The sequence below is a fragment of the Salvelinus sp. IW2-2015 genome, linkage group LG4q.1:29, assembly GCF_002910315.2.
Source record: "Salvelinus sp. IW2-2015 linkage group LG4q.1:29, ASM291031v2, whole genome shotgun sequence".
Taxonomy (NCBI): Eukaryota; Metazoa; Chordata; class Actinopteri; order Salmoniformes; family Salmonidae; genus Salvelinus; species Salvelinus sp. IW2-2015.
Genome location: NC_036842.1, coordinates 40,916,766 through 40,937,412, shown reverse-complemented (window position 1 = coordinate 40,937,412; position 20,647 = coordinate 40,916,766). Strand labels below are relative to the sequence as shown.

Genomic DNA, 20,647 nt, shown 5'->3' with positions numbered 1-20,647 from the left:
AGTGCTGGTGGTAGCGCTACAGGTCTGGGTGTGTCAGAAATAGTTTTTCTGATTCTACAGTAGGAGTAATGGGCGCAGTGGTGCAAAAGGCCTGGGTTTTGATGAATACATCAGTTGTAGGTGTGTCAAAGCTTGACCCCTCACTGGCCAATCAGAACATGCTCCATGGCTAAATATGTGGTTGTTTCAAGTTGTGTATATGCAGCCTTTTATGTATTGCGTTGTCATCAACTCCAATTCAAAAGTTTGTCCATGATAAATGAAACGCCAACTTGTTTTAAATAGGCCATGTCTAGATACAGTTACAGGCTCCCCGTGGGAATATAATATCCAGGCAATGTAGAATATGGACAGTTATACACAGATCCAAACTTTTCACAGGAGCTGGACAAAGATCCTATGCCCGAATGCATAGTTACAACTCAAAAGTTTGGAAGAGAAATAGCGGTCTGGGGCTGTTTTTCATGGTTCGGGCTAGGCCCCTTAGTTCCAGTAAAGGAACATCTTAACGCTAAGCACAGACAATTCTGTGCTTCCAACTTTGTGGCAACAGTTTGGGGGAGGCCCTTTCCTGTTTCAGCATGACAATGCCTCTGTGCACAAAGCGAGGTCCATACAYAAATGGTTTGTCAAGACGGGTGTGGAAGAACTTGACTGAACTGCACACAGCCCTGACCTCAACCCCATCGAACACCTATGGGATGAATTGGAATGCCGACTACGAGACAGGCCTAATCGCCCAACATTAGTGCGCGACCTCACTAATGCTCTTGTGGCTGAATGGCAGCAAGTCCAACATCTAGTGGAAATCCTTCCCAGAAGAGTGAAGGCTGTTATTGCAGCAAGGGGGAACCGACTCCATATTAATGGCCATCATTTTTAGAACAAGATAATCGACGAGCTGTTCTCCACATTCTTTTGGCCATGTAGTGTATGTGAATTTAAAAAAAACTCAAGACGATACTCTCAGTAGAGAGTAAACCCAGTTCTATGATAATATGAGTGAGATATCTCACTTTATGGTGATTTGCTCAGGAAGTACCAATGACAGCATCTGTTGGAGACATACATGTCGGATGTCGAATGAGGTGAGCCCCTTCTCCTCTTCACAAGACTCCACTCGCCTCGCCTTTGGTCATTCGCAAGCATGCCTCGCTTCCTTGCGCTCTTGCAAGCAGGGAAAAGTGGTGAGATATGGTCACTCATATTATCAAAACACCCCTCAAGAGGCCCCAACACTGAGGAAGTATGTGCTGATGAAAGTGCAGTGACAATCGGTAAAGCCATAGCGCAAATCTCCTGTTAAAGGAGATGCCCTTGAACAGTGCCCAAGTGGTGTCAGCTCTCTGGTGGAATAAGCCCTTCTGGCCTGCAACCCTTGCTTTCCAATATACCAGTTGATGAGAGAGGGCCCTTCCTTGCAGGGAGGCGCCCAAGAAACAAAGAGGTTGTTTCTAGCTCTTGTGCGATACTCTCACTCTATCCAAGTAAAATACAACGCGCATACCGGATACAAACAGAGGAAAAGCTTCTGTCCTGTTAAACAGGGAGAGTGACAGCAGAGAAACCACAAGCTCTATGGTGAAGCAAGCAGTTGTTGCTCAAGGAGGGGTCAGGTAACAAAAGGTGGCATCAAAGGTGGGGTCAGGTATCGCGGTTACTACGAGATCCTTGTGCAACTGTAGGCACAAATGGCTCACTCACTCGTTTTACAATGCATTCTAAGGCCTATGAAACGATTTTAAGGATGAAAAAAGCCCTCTGCCATCTGCTCTGTTACTTGCGCAGGCTGCACACGTTTCATCAGTCTCTCATTCACAAGTTGACAAGCACTTGATGATATTCTCACCCATCAGACTATTCACAATTTAATCTGGTCTTTATATATAGCCGACTAATATATGTGTGGAATATTTTTTAATTTAGAATGTCCCACCAAAAAATTGCTAATGGAATAGCGCTTCCCACAGTTACATTTTTAATATGCCAGGTAGGCAACAACCGGTTGTAAAGTGGATTAATGTGCATCATTTTAAGAATTGAGCATTACACATGAGAAAGCTGGGTTCCTCTTTTCAATAGTGTCCAGTCAAAACTCTGTTTTCACAAGCAATTGCATAATGACTGAGCTTATAAGAACACATGTTTCACTAGGTTCTGTAGGCTATGGGCTAATCCAACCCTGTTCCAGGCGTCCTAGGGCTATATGCTACACTTAGAGTTATCTAGCCACTTTAGGTGTGATACAAACCTTATCAAAACATAGGCTACATGATGCATGCGACTACGATTTGAAAAAGTTGCCAAAAAATGCATGTGCTCTTTTTATGTTAGAATGCACATGCCGGCATCATTCACAAGTGATCATATTCTCACACAGACTATTCTCAATGCAATGTTATCTTAACATACAGTACCAGTCAAAAGTTGACACACCTACTCATTCAAGGGTTCTTCTTTATTTTTGCTATTGTCTACATTGTAGAATAATAGTGAAGACATCAAAACTATGAAATAACACGTATGGAATCATGTAGGAACCAAAAAAGTGTTAAACAAATCAAAATATATTTCAGATTTTAGATTCTTCAATGTAGCCACCCTTTGCGTTGATGGCAGCTTTGCACACTCTTGGCATTCTCTCAACCAGCTTCACCTGGAATGCCTWTCCAACAGTCTTGAAGGATTTCCTACATATGCTGAGCACTTGTTGGCTGCTTTTGCTTCACTCTGCGGTCCAACTCATCCCAAACCATCTCAATTGGGATGAGGTCGGGTGGCAAGGTCATCTGAATCTTCATATTGGTTCCCTTTAGTAGTGTTTTCTTTGCAACAATTTGACCATGATGGCCTGATTCACACGGTCTCCTGTGAACAGTTGATGTTGAGATGTGAAGCATTTATTAGGGCTGCAATTTCTGAGGCTGGTAACTCTAATGAACTTATCCTCTGCAGCAGAGGTAACTCTGGGTCTTCCTTTCCTGTGGCGGTCCTCATGAGAGCCAGTTTCATCATAGCGCTTGATGTTTTATGTGACTGCACTTGAAGAAACTTTCAAAATTCTTGAAGTTTTCCAGATTGACTGACCTTCGTGTCTTAAAGTAGTGATGGACTGTCGTTTCTCTTTGCTTATTTGAGCTGTTCTTGACATAATTGTTTTATGTTTTATACATTTCCCCCCAAAAATCTAAAAACCAGTTTACGCTTCGTCATTATGGGGCATTGTGTGTACATTCCTTAGGATAAAAAGAAAAAAATCTATTTTAGAATAAGGCTGTAACGAATCAAAATGTGGAAAAGGTCAGGGGGTCTGAATACTTTCCAAAGGCACTGTATGTACACATTTACAGGAGCTCTTTGCTTCGGCTGCTACTTGGCCACCATGGCAACTATAGAACATCATGTTATGGGTATTTGGTATTAGTGTCCCCATTAGCTGCTGAAAAAGCAGCAGCTACTCTTCCTGGGGTCCACACAAAACATGAAACATAATACAGAATGACAATACAGAACATCAATAGACAAGAACAGCTCAGGGACAGAACCACATAACTTTTTTTTTTTTAACCCTACATATCAATGCACACACACAAACTATCTAGGTCAAATAGGGCAGAGGTATGCTTGTCATTGTCAATTACTAGGGACCTTTTAAGGATAAAAATGTATGGAATACAGCTAAGTACAGGCATTATCCTAGAGGAAAACCTGGTTCAGTCTGCTTTCCAACAGATACTGGGAGATAAATTCACCCTTCAGCAGGACAATAAGGCCACATATACACTGGAGTTGCTTACCAACACGACATTGAATGTTCCTGAGTGGCCTGGTTACAGTTTTGACTTAAATCATCTTTTAAATRTWTGGCAAGACTTGGAAATGGCTGTCTAGCAATGATCAACAACCAACTTGATAGAGCTTGAAGAATTTTTTGAAAGAATATTGTGCAAATATTGTACAATACTCTTAGAGACTTACCCAGAAACACTCACAGCTGTAATCGCTGCCAAAAGTGATTCTTATATGTATTGACCCAGGGGGTTGAATACTTATCTAAATCAAGATATGTGACCCGTTTCAGAAAACTGGGCGTATGACACACGTCACTACTTTACATGAGAGGCATTTGAATGTAAAAAACTGTTCATCAAAATTAGTATTTTTTTTTTGTCATTATGAGGTATTGTTTGTGTGTCGATAGGTGAGGAGAAAAACCTATTCAATTCATTTTGAATTCAGGCTGTACGACAACAAAAGGGTATGAATACTTTCTGAAGGCACTCTCTGTGTGAAATGCATTTTAATTTAGAATATGCCATTATCATGCACCTGTCGGAACACACTGTTGCATGAGGTGTAGTTTTATCCATTGTTTTATCAGATTCTGCTGCTTGACTGAGTTACATGATGTGGATAGAGCTCATATGGCTCTATGTTGTACTGTGCGTTTCTCATAGTCTGTTCTCAACTTGGGGACTGTGAAGATGGCTTGCTTGCAAATGTCAAAAAGCCCAAATTCCACGGCTCCTCTGTCCTGGGAGCCAGACACATGGAGATTTGAGATGGTGGAAGAGCGGTTTCTTCACCCTCCATGTCATTTTCAAAGTCGAGGAGACCCACGAGATGAATCCCATCATTGTCTCCCATCATTGTCCTAGCTTGCCATCCCCTGACACCAAGTTGTCAGACCAAGTTATCTATCCATAACATTCCACCTCTGCCAATGGCCGAGGGAGTGGGTAAAGATAGTGGAGCGTTTAATRCTCCTTCTCAAACCCGATCTAGTCAGTACTTTACAATGCTCGCAGGACTGGGGGTTGTCGAGTCCTGCTTGAGCATGTTCTCTTCCCAGGCAATTGATGCATAGAAGGTGAAAATCCTTCCCCCGCAATCATATAACCGCAAACACAAGAACGTGGTGGTTCCAGTGCCTAGCTTGGTTCGCCTTGGGAAGGGGCAGCAGTGGCCATAATATTAGTAGGGCTTGATGATATGCGGAGGTGTAAAGTACTTAAGTTAAAATACTTTAAAGTACTTCTTAAGTAGTTTTTGGTTTATATTTTTGACAACTTTTACTTTTACTTCACTACATTCCTAAAGAAAATAATGTACTTTTTACTCCATACATTTTACCTGACACCCAAAAGTACTTGTTACATTTTGACAGGAAAATGGTCCAATTCACACACTTATCAAGAGAACAGCCCTGGTCCTCCCAACTGCCTTTGATCTGGCGGACTCACTAAACAAAAATGTCAGGGCGTTGTAGTGTGCCCCTGGCTATCCGTAAAAAAAAAAAATTAAGTAATTGTGCTGTCTGGTTTGCATAATATAAGGAATTTGAAATTATTAATTATTTTACATTTGATTCTTAATTACATTTGAGCAATTCCATTTACTTTTGATTCTTAAGTGTATTTAAAACCAAATACTTATAGACTTTTACTCAAGTAATATTTTACTGGGTGACTTTCACTTTTACTTGAGTCATTTTCTTTTAAGGTATCAAAAATATGACTTTTGAGTACTTTTTTCCACCAGTGATGATATGAAGGCACCTGTTGTTGAGCTAGCTAGTCAGAAGCCTTGCGGCTCATTCCAGCTAGGGTGAGCACCGTGTGAACGCTAAACCGTAAAGCTAAAGATGCGTTAGCTAGCTAGCAGATACCTCTTGGCCAAGGTGTGCTGTAGCTCGCCGAAGTGAACTGCGTGCGGGCAGTTCCCTTTCCGGTAGCTATACTCCCAAGACCGTAGAGCCATGAGGCAACCAGTCAGTCGAATTAACACACACGAGTAAAAATAGGTGAAAATAAGACGAGAGAAGGGATCCAGCAATATTACCGTGTTTCAAGTAGTGATGCTGGTGTGGTTAGCTAGCTTCCAAGCTAGTTTGCCAAGTTAACTAAAGCCTTCCTGCGAAGGCTCACCAAGTCACTAAAGCTAGCCTGTGATGCTAGCTACCACCAGCTAGCCTGTGATGCTAGCTACTCTTTCCTTTCGGTCAAACACTATTGACAGGAGCCGGGGTCCTACGTCCGGAAGCGTCAACCTCGTGGTTCGCCAGAGAACAGTTCAGTAGAAAGACAGAATCTGGTAGTGCTGAGGAGAGCTTCAGGAGTTAGAGAGAACTCTTCACAAGGAAGAGAGGCGAGAGTGACCAGAGGCGGGGCGAGTGGCATCTTATGAAGAGGAGAGGGGCTCACCTCATTCGCCAATCGACCTGTCTGTCTCTGACAGACGCTCCGATTAGTACTTCCGTTGGAGAATCCACCTGAGCGAATCCCCGTAAAGTGAGATATTGAGATGATATATTTGAAATGGAACCCCTTTTATTGATAGGTTACTTGGCTGATGCATGGCCAGGATAAAAAAGACACACCTATGTGAAGCTGCTAAACCAGCCTTGATTGAGGGGAGGGGAGGCTGTGCTTGGTTTTTAATCAAATTAAACTAAATGAGGGAATATCTTTATTTTTTTATGTTTCTAAATATGAGGTTCACTGGCACAAAACACACATCTCATTCCATGGGCACTGTGCATCACGGCTGGATAGGCAGCACTTCCTCTCTCAACATCCATGCCATAACCAACTGCCTTACTGCTAAGAGCAGCTTTTGGTTGGTTTAAATATCCCAACCAGCGTTTCCTGAAATTGGCACAAGTTTATAAGCACACACCTAAGATATTGCCACACCTCCCACCTCAGCGCGAGCGAACTCATATAGAACAGGTAAATGACCAATCCTGGCGCAAGGGTTAGAAAATAGTAGAGCGCTGGCTTTAACAGGTCAATATTGCCAACGAGCATGCATTTGACTAATTGTGCAGACTTAATGGCAGACAAAAATAGAGCCCAGAGAGGGACATGGAGGAGGGAAGACAGAGAGAGATGACAACAGACAAAGAGAGAGAGGTATGACAGACATAGTTATGAAGAGCCAGAAAGATGGAAAGAGGACACAGAGAGCTGAGAAAGGAAAAAGGACGGTAACACGAAACAAACAAAGAACAAAAGTTGGATCGAGCGGGTAAGGAGAAATAGAAGTAGAGTGCATAGTTGGAAAAGGAGAGATAATATTAGGCTCATGCAGCCACCATAAAATGAGTCTTTTGAACCTTGTCATATATTAGCCAAGTCACACGAAAGGCCAACGTCTTTGCACTTTTCACACTACCAGAATCAACTTTTTTTCTCTAGTGAGAGAGGGAGAGAGTTTTGAGAATCCGAGAGGAGGATAAAAGAGGCAGAGCGGACTACTATAGCCCACTGCCTGGCTCCCAGCCTCTGCACCCCTGACCTAGATTACACCACATAATTAAACAGATCTCTACACAGAGCTCTTAGGCCTCTTCTGAAGCTCACACATTCTCTGCGTTCTCCTCTGTTTTCCTGCTCTCCCTTCCTCTTCAGCTCACTGGTCTTTCTCACTCTATAGCACACCATTTTGGTCTCTCCTCTGCAACTCTCTGTTGTTTTCCACTCTGTAGTGGGTAGTTCTGGTCTGTCAGTTTGACTGCTCTGGTGTCCAACCCAAACGTCTCTCCATCTCAGTTGACTAGCCGTCTCATCCCTCTGAGTTTGTGGAAACGTCCATCCTCTTGTTGGCTCCCGTCCTCAGCCCCTCTACGTTAATCTGCACTGATCTGAAAGAGCGACAGAGAGAGAGACTATGATGTTTTGTTTTCACCTCTCAGGTCCTATCAGTGTACCGGAGACGAGGAGAGGACGAGTTTCTTTCTACAAAAACACTGTCCCGCGTCCACAATTCAGTCTCTTTTGCTCTCTCTCTCACACACACACTGTCTCGTTCGTTAAGTGTGGTGAGGCGGCCCACCTCGTGCTCTGCTGGGATGGGCAATTGGGGTTGGCTAATTATAGCAAATAAACCGCACTGATCTGTGCAATTAACATGCAGTAATCGAGCCCAGTGCTGCTGTGACACTGATTAATAGCCCAGTAGTCTGAGCGTCCTGCCCTTTAGCTCACCCTCACTACACAGCCTTCAATAACGAAGAGAAGAGGGACGGAGGAGGATGCTCCGGTGATAGACGTTGATGTTGAGTAGCCTATGTCAAGACGTTAAGTCACAGGTGACAGGCTCATAACTAGTCACATGCGCTTTCTCTCCCTGAAGTTGTCCTCTAATAATTGTATAAGTTTGTGCTTGGAAATGTTGCTTTGTTTTGAGAGTTGCTACTTCTGACATAGTATAGCAGCCTCACATAGCAGACCTGGTACTGTAGGCTATAGAGATTCACTGCTGGTGTGTGGGTGAGAGAGAAAGAGATGGAGAGAGAGATGGGGAGATAGGTTATTCTTTCCCTCCTCTTCTCTGATATTAGCCATTCTCTCTGATGGTCAGCTCTCTCCAAGGTGCATTGCCAGTGGCAAAATAGTTTTCACTCCTTTTTGCACATCTCTTAATATTCTCTTTTTCTTTCTCACTCTTCCCTCTATTCCACAGCTCCTGTTTGTAAAAGCTCAGGGCTTGTTTCTGCGCCATATGTATTTTTTAAATCTTTATTACACCAAGTGCAATATTCAGCAAGTTTCGGGAGCACAGTTAAAGCACAGTCAGAGCACAGTCAGCAGCATAGTCAGAGCACAGTCAGGGGCAGAGTCAGTGTTACCTCGGACAGTTTTCCCAATGCGAGGAGATGAACCGTGTCAATAACTTAGATCCTCTATGGTAGTCCCTCGCTATCCCAACTTCTGATTCCTTGTCTAACTCCCTGTCTCTCCCTATCTCTCTCGCTAACAGCTTGTATCTCCCGGTCTCTTCTTCTCATAACCTATAGTTGTGGCCGTTAAAAAGTTAGGTTGTGTGCAGCACAACACTTTTGCATATTCTATCAGTAGTTGGTCACAAAAACCTGTACCGTGGAGCAGGGCTTTTAAAAATATGGTMTTAACGCCCACAACTGTATTGCTCCATATTTAACCTGTTTCCCATTTTTCTAGACCCTTTGCCTCAGTACCTCAAACTTCCCTCTCTCTTTTTCACTTACCCATCCTTTCTTGTATTTGCTCTCAATTCTCGACTTTCTCTCCCCACCTCTCGCTCAACCACCCCTTCTTGTCTCTCTTTGTGCTCTAGTAATGCTACACCTCTGTGATTTGTATTCCGTTGTCTTCCCCTTTCTATCGACTACTGTCTGTAACTGATTGATGATTGTCTGGGCCAGATTTGCAGTGTAACTTAAGCCCGGGCTGTTTGTCAATGTCTCTGAAAGGCTGGACAAGGAAGATGGTAACCCGAGCCTCTTAGGGATGCAAGTAGCCCGAACCTCATAGGGATGCTAGTAAGCTAAGAATCATTTCAGTAAGGGCCAGCAAACTGAATATTATAGTTGATAAAAGGCAGCTTGTGCCAAGGACTTAAACGTTTCCCATATACTCAATCCTTGTCTGAATCTCTTCGGAGTATGCCCTTATCAACTGTTGATAAGACTTTTGTTTTTGTGGTTGTTAATACTTTCCTTCGTCGACTTTGCCCCTAAAACCTCTCTCTAAAGAACTCACTATCTCTGTCCCGTAGAGGACAAAGCTCTGTCTCTCTTATCTCCATACCAACCAGCCTTGGTGTTTTTAGAACCGTGGGACAGGAGCAGATTAGGCTGTCTGGAACTGCAGTGTGTAATATCGGAGTGCTTTGTATCCTGCCCTTGGTTCCCATGGTGATGGGCCTGCTGGTGTAGCACAGACTCGATTGGCTCCCATTAACCTGCCGGGCGGACCTTTATGATTTCATTAGAATGGTCATGGTGGGGCGTAGCATGGCGAGGAGGGGAGGCCCAGCCGCAGGAGAGGGACCGGGTCAGCCACTTCCCTCTCAGCAATTATCTGGGAGCTAGCGGTTCGACTTGCCCCCCTGCCCCGTTATGTCATCAGCCATGATCACGCTTGGCACTATCCCACTGGGTACAGACGTCCGTTCAACGTCTCGTTTTGATTTACGTTTGGTTGAGTTGTATGCAATGTGAAAGCAATAAAACATTTCAMCATGTCATTGGATTTTGGTTAAACTACGAAATGCCCTTATGTTGATGACTTTTTGCATATCCTATCAGGTTTCCACGTTGATTCAACGWCATCATATATATTAACAACGTTGATTCAACCAGTTTTTGCCCAGTGGGATGGTGCTATTTGGAAAATGTTTATTTTTATTTTTAGGACTGTTGTATTTATACAGATCCAAATCCTAATTTGAGATACGAGCATATCCCTCACCTTTTCGTGATGATGGACATCAATTATTAACACAAAACTCCCAAGTAGCCCGTGTRGTGTTTCTCAAAGACTCAGCCTGTGTGAATTAACGTTTGGATGTGAGTGTCCTTGTTTTATGGAGCTGTGCACATCTCGGTCCGGATTAAACCAGTTTAAACTAGTTAGTCTGTGGAATCCCGTTCCGGTTGCTTTTTCTCTCACTGTGGGATTTTGTCCCACAAACCTCTACATCCTCCCCACCGGGGAGCCTGTCCGAGCATTATTCACGACTCAGTCTTCATTTAACTCCACTACTTCCTTCCCAGACAACTAGATACGGTACAACTCTTTAGAACACSGAGACCGTTCTCACCCCAGGTCCTCGAGGGAGTGTCGATTATGACGTGAGGAGAGAATGTTCCTCTGAAAAATGATCAGAACGCATTTATCCAAATAAAAATCTTGTTAAATGTACTGTAGGCGGAACGCGTTCCACTTGCGTCACATTTCACCCGTCAAGGAACGTCCCTCTGCGGTTTTGGGAATGAGGCCCGGGGCTGTTTTTGTGACTTTTGTGATGGAACGCTTTCGGGAACCACTCCGACACACAAAACTGGATGAACAGATGTCAGATCGATATGTCAGAGCAACGTTCTTCAAACCTGGATCCTGGAGCCCACCCAGTACGAACCCACCTGATGCGACCAATCAAGGGCTTGATGATTCATTCATTAGTTTAATCAGTGTGTTAAGTAGCAGGAGGCTGGAATAAAGACCTGCACACAGTGCATCCTTTCCTTCCATCCCTCCTTTCCTTGGAGAGACAACGCCCCTCGTATTTTGCAATCATGTTATTCCATCCCAAAGGATTTTACTAATCCGGTCAAACCGACAACCCAATTCTTTACTGGTTCTTGTTTCCGTACGGATGATGCGCTTAATCTCTCATCTCTATTTATGGAAGTTGTTTTAAGTAAAGCTCAATTTGGGCACGTACTGTACAGTGCAGTCCAATGATTAATTCCTTCAGTAAATCAAACACTTAGCATCACCAGCCTCTGTGTGAATGCCTAGTTTGAGAATGGGGCAAGGTCTTTGAATCCCAAAGCTTCGGGATGCTGCGTGGTGGATTTTAGGATTACAAGCCCTATCTGTGGTTCACCTTCTCTTTCTGCAGTCTCAGATGCTATCTGAAGTATACATTTGCTTCGCATCAAGAAGTTTGGGAGATCTGGGTGTCAGAGTCGGTGCACTCATACATATTTGAAGATCGGGGTTTGGTTACATAAGGGAGGTGGATGAGAAATGCTCTATAGTTTTCTCTTTGTTAATGTATGCTGTAGTTCATTAAACTATGAACTTTGTCCTTGAAGTCAGTGAGACTTTCTTTGGAGTACAAAGCCTTATGTTCAAGATGTATCAGTTTACACGTCCTTGTAATACATTATTTATTTAATCTACAGATGTTTTGTAAGACTTTTCAACAAGATATTACAAAACCCTGGTGTTGTGCATCTAAAGGTCAATGTGGCATATACAGTGCCTTCGGAAAGTATTCAGACCCCTTGACTTTTTTTCACGTTTCGTTACGTTACAGCCTTTATCTAAAATGGATGAAATAAAAGAAATCCTCAGGCATCTACACACAATAACCCATAATGACAAAGCGAAAACAGGTTTACATTTTTTTGGTGCAACTTTATTAAATATAAAAAATAGATACCTTATTAACATACATAATCAGACCCTTTTCTATGAGACTCGAAATTGAGCTCAAGTCTATCCTGTTTCCCTTGATAATACCTGAAATGTTTATACAACCTGATTGGAGTCCAGCTGTGGTAAATTCAATTGATTGGATATGATTTCGAAAGGCACATAAGGTCCCACAGTTGACAGTGCATGTCAGAGAAAAAACCAAGCCATGAGGTCGAAGGAATTGTCCGTAGAGCTCCGAGACAGGGTTGTGTCGAGGCACAGATCTAGGGAAGGGTACCAAAACATTTCTGCTGCATTGAAGGTCCACAAGAACACAGTGGCCTCCATCATTTTTAAATGGAAGAACATGAGAAACTCCCAGAACATGAGAAACAAGATTCTCTGGTCTGATGAAACCAAGCCTGAATGCCAAGGGTGCGTGCCCAGATGTATATATACACTACCATTCAAAAGTTTGGGGTCACTTAMAAATGTCCTTGTTTTTTATGAAAAGCTAATTTTTTGTCCATTAAAATAACATCAAATTGATCTGAAATACAGTGTAGACATTGTTAATGTTGTAAATGGCTATTGTAGCTATAAACAGCTGATTTCTTAATGGAATATCTACATAGGTGTACAGAGGCCCATTATCAGCAACCATCACTCCTGTGTTCCAATGGCACGTTGTGTTAGCRAATCCAAGTTTATCGTTTTAAAAGGCTAATTGATCGTTAGAAAACTCTTTTGCAATTATGTTAGCACAGCTGAAAACTGTTGTCCTGATTAAAGAGGAGATAAAACTGGCATTCTTTAGACTAGTTGAGTATCTGGAGCGTCAGAATTTCTTGGTTCGATTACAAGCTCAAAATGGCCAGAAACAAAGACCTTTCTTCTGAAACTCGTCAGTCTATTCTTGTTCTGAGAAATGAAGGCTATTCCATGCATGAAATTGCCAAGAAACTTAAGATCTTGTACAACGCTGTCTACTACTCCCTTCACAGAACAGCGCGAACTGTCTCTAACCAGAATAGAAAGGGGAGTGGGAGGCCCCGGTGCACAACTGAGCAAGAGGACAAGTACATTAGAGTGTCTAGTTTGAGAAACAGACGCCTCACAAGTCTTCAACTGGCAGCTTCATTAAATAGTACCCGCAAAACACCGGTCTCAACGTCAACTGTGAAGGGGTGACTCCGGGATGCTGGCCTTCCAGGCAGAGTTCCTCTGTCCAGTGTCTGCGTTCTTTTGCCCATCTTAATCTTTTATTTTTATTGGCCAGTCTGAGATATGGCTTTTTCTTTGCAACTCTGCCTAGAAGGCCAGCATCCTGCAGTTGCCTCTTCACTGTTGATGTTGAGACATTAGACCACTGCTACTACATTTTTCGAAATGCCTACAAGACCCTCCTCTGCCCTCCCTTCGGCAAATCTGATCACGACTCTATTTTTCTCCTCCCTTCCTGCAGGCAGAAACTCAAACAGGAAGTACCCATCCTAAGGTCTATTCAATGCTGGTAATGCTGGTAATGACCGGTAGTGTATATATACTGTATATATACAGTACATACTGTATATACCCTGAACACCTTCCTAATATTGAGTTGCATTGGGATCGTGCTGGTTTGAGACAAGCATTGGGACTCGTCTTGATAAGTCAATCAATGTCATATTTCTATTTTCACTGAATTTCTGTTTGTATATTGGTTAGGCTACAATTAGGCTGAGGAAATGTTAGCTAAGTTGAGGTGACTGCTGCTCATGATCATCTCGTCTAGTTGGCTCATTTATTAGAACATTTTGCCAGCATTTTATGTTAATTTTTTTTTATTTTGCTCTTCACTCAAAGTCACTAGTAGCCTAGTCCTACTCCCGACCAAAAGCCTGGGACTTCACTGACTTGTCTCAATCAATGTGCTTTTGTGTCACTGAATCTCCATCTGTGTAGGCTATTTGGTTAATTGGTTTCTGGCTGGGCAAATACGTGGAAATGGTATAGCTCATGTATTCATTTTCTCATCTATCATTGATGAGCATGTATGTATCCTAAATCAAGTGTAGGACTACATACATGCTCAATCATGTTTAGGCAACTCCAAAAGTGGTGAAATGTGAACACGAGTCTCACATGCTTTTGAAAATAAGATGCTTACTTATGCTTACTTACAAGCCCTTAACCAACATTGCAGTTCTATGAAAAATAAGTGTTAAGTAAAAAATAGATAGATCTTCTTAGGGATAGGAGTATCGCTAGCGGGACAACTTCCGGTGAAACTGGAGGGCGCGCAATTCAAATAAATAATCATAAATATTATGGATTTTAAACATTTATGTACATCAGCTGAAAGCTTAAATTCTTGTTAATCTAACTGCACTGTCCGATTTACAGTAGCTATTACAGTAAAAACATGCCATGCCATTGTTTGAGGACGGCGCCCCACATCAAAATATTTTTCCACCGGCACAGGTTTCCTACATTCACAAATAATGACCGTCACGTAATTTTTTWAAATCTTCCTCTGATTTGACATCCAAAGGGTCCCAGCTATAACATGTAGCGTCGTTTTGTTAGATAAAATCCTTCTTTATATCCCAAAAAAGTCAGTTTATTGGCGCCATCGATTTGAGCAATCCACTCGTTCAACTTGTAGAGAAAGGAATCGGAAAATCTACCCCTAAACTTTGTTTCAACAAGTCAAAATACGTTTCTATTTACTCCGCAGATACCCTAAAATGTAATCATACTATAATGTTTATTTTGGAAAGAAGTATGTTCAATAGGAAACCGATTTTAGCAGGTGCATAATGTCTTCACGGCGTGTGCAAACACACATTTACAAGACTGTCTCTCTACTAAAATATTCTTATTCATTTTTGAAGTTACAAGCCTGAAACCTTGAACATAGACTGCTGACACCCTGTGGAAGCCATATCAATTGCATCCAGGGAGCTAATTTTCAATATGACCTTACTCTTGCATTTTTAAGAGGATGGTCTCTCAACAAAAGAGAAATTCAGGTTGGTTTTTCTTTGGATTTTCTCCTACCATATCTATTGTGTTATATTCTCCTAAATTATTTAAACATTTCTAGAAACTTCAAAGTGTTTTCTTTCCAATGGTACCAATTATATGCATATCCTGGCTCAGGCCCTGAGCTACAGGCAGTTTACTTTGGGCACGTCATTCAGACAGGAAGTGGAGAAAAAAGGGGCCTAGCCCTAAGAAGATTTATAAGTAAAAAATTAAATAAAAAAATTATTATAGAGTAGCAGTAATATACCAGTAGCGAGGCTATAAACAGGGGGTACCGGTACAGAATCAATGTGCGGGGGGGAAATAGTCTGTTTAGCCATTTGATTAGCTGTTTAAGAATCTTATGGCTTGGGGTAGGAGCTGTTAAGAGCCTTTTGGACATAGACTTGGCGCTCCGGTACCACTTGCCGTGCGGTACCGCTTGCCCTAGTCATAGAACAGTCTATGGCTGGCGTTTTTGCKAATTTTTAGGGCCTTCCTCCTGGAATAGAGGTCCTGGAGGGCAGGAAGCTTGGCACTAGTGATGTATTGGGCCGTACGCACTACCCTCTGTAGTGCCTTGCGGTCGGAGGCCGAGCAGGCAGGATGCTCTCGATGGTGCAGCTGTAGAACCTTTTGAGGATCTGAGGACCCATGCCAAATTCAGTCTCCTGAGGGGGAATAGGCTTTATCGTACCCTCTTCACGACTGTCTTGGTGTGTTTGGACCATGATAGTTTGTTGGTGATGTGGACACCAAGGTACTTGAAGCTCTCAACCTGCTCCACTACAGCCCTTTGGTGGGAATGGGGGCGTGTTCTGTCCCCCTTTTCCTGTAGTCCACAATCATCTCCTTTGTCTTGATCACTTTGAGGGAGAGGTTGTTATCCTGGCTCCACATGACCAGGTCTCTGACATCCTCCCTATAGGCCTCATCGTTGTCGGTGGTCAGGCCTACCACTGTTGTAGTAGGCCATTGATTATTGATTTCATTCATTTGGATGTAACATAATGAAACTCAAACTATGCTATTCTTTTCTTTTGAAAATACATTTTATTTTATTAGTGTTATAAATTCATAGTGGATTGTAATTCTGATGGTGTATATTCACTGGATTTATTAAAATGGACTCCCACCCACATCTGCACACGACTACTACCACTCTTAACCGGCATGCGAGGTATAAAAAGTGCATGCAGGCTAGAATGTGGTAAAAATAAAAATAAAGTAAATCCTAATTGAAATCACTATCTCTCTCTCTCTCTTGCACTTTCTCACTGTCTCTCCTTCTCTCTTTCTCTCTGTGTTTGTGTGCATGTAGTATTCATGCAAGAAAGGATGGGTGAGTCGTAATACACTCCCCCCCCCCCCCCGCCCCCACTCCATCCTCTTCTCCCTGGTGCTCAGGCGTACCTACATAAACCCCATCAGCCACTCATTCAGCGTTTGAGGACGTATGGAAAACCATTACCTTAAATGATGCTTTATAGCGTCTTTCTCTCCACGCATGCTCCCATTTCATCGCTGCCGCGCATTCTGCTAAGCTCACACACTCAGCCAGTGCGTGTGTGTTTGTTTTTTGTTGTGTGAAAGAGAAATACAATATTTTGCACACAGCACTCCAGGCATTTAGGAATTATTCTATTGCTACTGAGTAAGTGTGATAAGAGTTTGAGTAAATGTGCATATTGTGTGGTGTGTGTGTGTGTGTGTGTGGTGTGTGTGTGGTGGTGGGTGTCGGTGTGTGTGTGTGTGTGTGTGTGTGTGTGGTGTGTGTGTGTGTGTGTGTGTGTGTGTTGTGTGTGTGTGTGTGTGTGTGTGTGTGTTGTGTTGCCAATCTACTCTGTGTGCAGTGATGAGCCACTTTCACAGTAATTGCATTGTGGGGGACCACAAAAAGTTATCCTGAGATTTTTATGATGGAGTAATGGCCCAGGCGCCACCTCTTTTTTATACCCCTCTCCAAACCATGGCAATGTATGCATTTCTGAACAGGCACCCGAATAAGACCCTATTATTGCAATACAAATAAAAGAGAGATTGAACTGAATAGGAATATGATGGCATTTTATGTGAACTCCACCTGAAGAGTATAGTGGAACACATTGAGGCCTGTCCAGTAACCTGGTACTCGCAAATACTAAAGCTTTCATATAGTGTTAAAACACCCTGTTACTGATTGGAATTGAATTGGGTCCGTACTCCATCTTCCATTGTTTTTGTCTGGTGTTTTTTTTTTTTCAGGAAGAATGGAAGAGATGGAATCATAATGATTCCCCTGTGATATGGTGACACACCACGTGTATACACACTGGGGACACAAAACACACACACACACACACACACAGACACACACACACACACACACACACACACACACTACACACACAACAACACACACACACACACACACACACACACACACACACACACAAACAAATAATAATGCACCTTTAAAAGGTATCAGAAATGCATCAAGACACAATGATGTTGACGTAAAGACCCGTGCCAAGTAATATCAACACTTATATTTAGTTTTTACCTTCTGTAAGTTTAAGAAATATTGACTTGTGCCTTATAATAATTCATAGAAGTAATAAGTCATGGTAGACCTACCAATGAGTGATTTTACTGATATARATTTTGTTTATTGATTATTAAGTGATTAAAACTCGTAGTTTCGTTACCAAATTGGTAATGGTATTAACAAGAAATCAAATAGAATTACTCAAATTGAATGGCTAAAATGGGAAATCATAATAGTCACAAACCACAATTGGGTCACCTGCTACGGTCCTCGCATCCACTGGCATATTGTTATGTTCAGCTCATAACTATTTTCTTTGTCATTTTGTTGTCTGCTGGTCAAACCAAGAGTGTTAACAGCCTGAGTCTGGAAAACACTCCCTCTTCCCCCTCCCCCCACTCTTTCTCTCTCTCCAGTTATTGTCACCTCTCCCAGCTCTTACTGACACCTACCCATGAGCCCCCTCTCTTTCCATTTGCTGTAACCAGCATCTTCACCCACTGAGCACCGAACGACACTGGACATCCATGGACTTTGAAAAGTAGTTTAAATTTGGRCAGTCCACCTCTGGCCTTGATGTTAACGTCCACAGACGGACCGGACTGGACCAAATCTGAACCTATCATAGACATACACTACCGTTCAAACGTTTGGGGTCACTTAGAAATGTCCTCGTTTTCGAAAGAAAAGCATATTTTTGCCCATTAAAATCAAATCAAAGTTTATTTGTCACGTGCGCCGAATACAACAGGTGTAGACCTTACAGTGAAATGCATACTTACAGGCTCTAGCCAATAGTGCAAAAAAGGTATTAGGTGAACAATAGGTAGGTAAAGAAATAAAACAACAGTAAAAAGAATATGGCCGGTGTCAGTAAACGTCGGCAAAAAAGCGTAAATAAATTGTTTCCAGGAGCACAGTTACAGTCACCGTTCTGGTTAACACAAAAACTGCCGAACCACCAGCCATTTTTAGATTGATGTAGTTCTGTCCTTGAGCTGTTCTTGTCTATTAATCTTCTGTATTATGTCATTACTGTATGTCATGTTTCATTTGTGAACCCCAGGAAGAGTAGCTGCTGCTTTCGCAACAGCTAATGGGGATCCTAATAAAATGCCAAGTACAGTACATTACAATACCGTGCAGTGAGTAGAGCACTGTAGAGTATAGTACAATACCGTACAGTATATTGTACGGTACTCTATTGTACTGAATTATACGCTACTCTACTGCACTTTATTGATCTTTGCTGTGCTGCACTGTGATGTCCAAACTTGTGAAACATGAGGAGAATGACATTCATGTCCATATCTCAAAGTGCCAGGTCATAGATGACACACGATTCTTTCTGCAGACATCTTTGAATCTTAATTCGGACGTGATATTTGGTTTTTGGAAAACATTGTCGCATAAAAACCTGAGGGAGATTTTACTATAATTCAGTCACCAAAGTTTGCATCTGCACAGTTCTTCCACTAGATACGTTTTTTGTAAAAGTGTTAGTGGAAATTGTTAAAAGTAGTAGTTGTGCATAGAGTATGGTTAGTTAAACTTTGAAGTAAATAGTTTTATTTGGCATACGTTTTAAAGAAAGAAAACGATGTCAAGGCATAATTCCGTTACCGTGGACTTGCCCTGGGTTTAAATCCTGGTCTCCCTTGGCCAACCCAGCAGTCATCATCACACCAAAAAGCTCCCATAATTCATCTGCAGCATGACAGAGGCCCAGCCTTCTCTGTTCCTCACAAGATAAACCTCTCCTTCTCTCCCTCTTTTTGTCCCTATTTCTTTATTTCTCTTTCCCTCCTTCTTTCTCTTTCTCTTCCTCAGCTGGCTGCTGTTTCTCTCTCTCTCTCACTCATTGTGTCAAATATTTTATACATTATATTTGCCACTTGTGATGATGAGGAGGATGAGGATGACACCAATGATAATGACAAAACTGATGAGGAATGTTATACTGGCGATGATGGTGGTGGTGGGGATGATGATGACAATGATAATAATGGCAATGCTAACGATAGAGAGGATGATGTAATGATGGGGATGATTACGATGATGAGGACGATTATCATGATGATACTACTAATTACAATGATGTTGCTGCCAAAGATGATGATGATGATGATGATGATAAAGGCTCTCCCTCTGACCCTGCTGTCTCTGTGTTGCCTCCAGATGGGGAGAGGCAGTTGGAGGGGACAGACGCCAGCCGCAAGAGGGACGCTCGCTCCTCAGCCGGCCACCGCAAGACAGAGGACACCAGTGACAGTCACGAGGACGATGCTCGGGTGAGTCCATAACTCTCTCTCTCCTCTCACTCTCCCCTTTTTTTCTATATCATATATTATTTACCGCTCTCATTTACTATATGTAGTCTGTTGAGGTGACATAGGGTCATAATGTTTGCGTACGTTTAGCTGTTTTTTTGCTTTGTCAGGAGAGGGACTGAGTACGGGCTTTGGCCAACGCGTAGCTGTTTCCGTCCACTTCTGTCATTTCAGATTTTAACTCCTTAGCTTCAACTTGCTAGCTAGCTATAGCACCCAATATTTGCTGTAAATATAGTGGACAACATGCCTTCCTCTCGTTCTCCCTCTCTCTTTCTCTTGTTTGTTCTTATTCCTCTTACTCTCAGTCTTAGAATAGTAGTCAAATGCCCTGTGAGCAGTCTGTTATTTATGAATAAGATACTTACTATAAGTCCTATTGCTGAGCTCTAGGCTGACTATTACATCAGATCCTTGTCATCGTAGATCACCATGTACATAGGGATGGCATTATTCATCAAAACCTGTTGCCTGACACACAGCTTCTACCAAGCTATAAGACTACTAAATTGACAACTAGAATGCCAAATGTCTGCAAGGCTGTAATTGCTGCAAATGGAGGATTCTTTGACGAAAGCAAAGTTTGAAGGACACAATTATTATTTCAATTAAAAAATCTTTATTTATAACCGTGTCAACGTCTTGACTATATTTCCTATTCATTTTGCAACTCATTTCATGTACATTTTCATGGAAAACAAGGACATTTGTAAGTGACRCCAAACTTTTGAACGGGAGTGTATCTACCTCAATTACCTTGTACTTCTGCACATCGAAGTACAAGGTGTGTTTCAGAGGACGCATGGCTCTCGACCTTCGCCTCTCCTGAGTCTGTGCGGGAGTTGCAGCGATGAGAKACGACTGTAACT

General features: G+C 42.3%; 1 protein-coding gene across 1 annotated transcript in view; it reads left to right on the top strand.

Moving 5' to 3' along the window:
- b4galnt4a (beta-1,4-N-acetyl-galactosaminyl transferase 4a) overlaps positions 1-20,647 on the top strand; it is a 431,216-nt gene that overhangs the window by 123,981 nt on the left and 286,588 nt on the right. Inside the window, exon 2 of the mRNA XM_023984701.2 lies at positions 19,627-19,739. Coding sequence (XP_023840469.1) covers positions 19,627-19,739 — 113 coding nt within the window. The remainder of the gene's footprint in view (positions 1-19,626; positions 19,740-20,647) is intronic.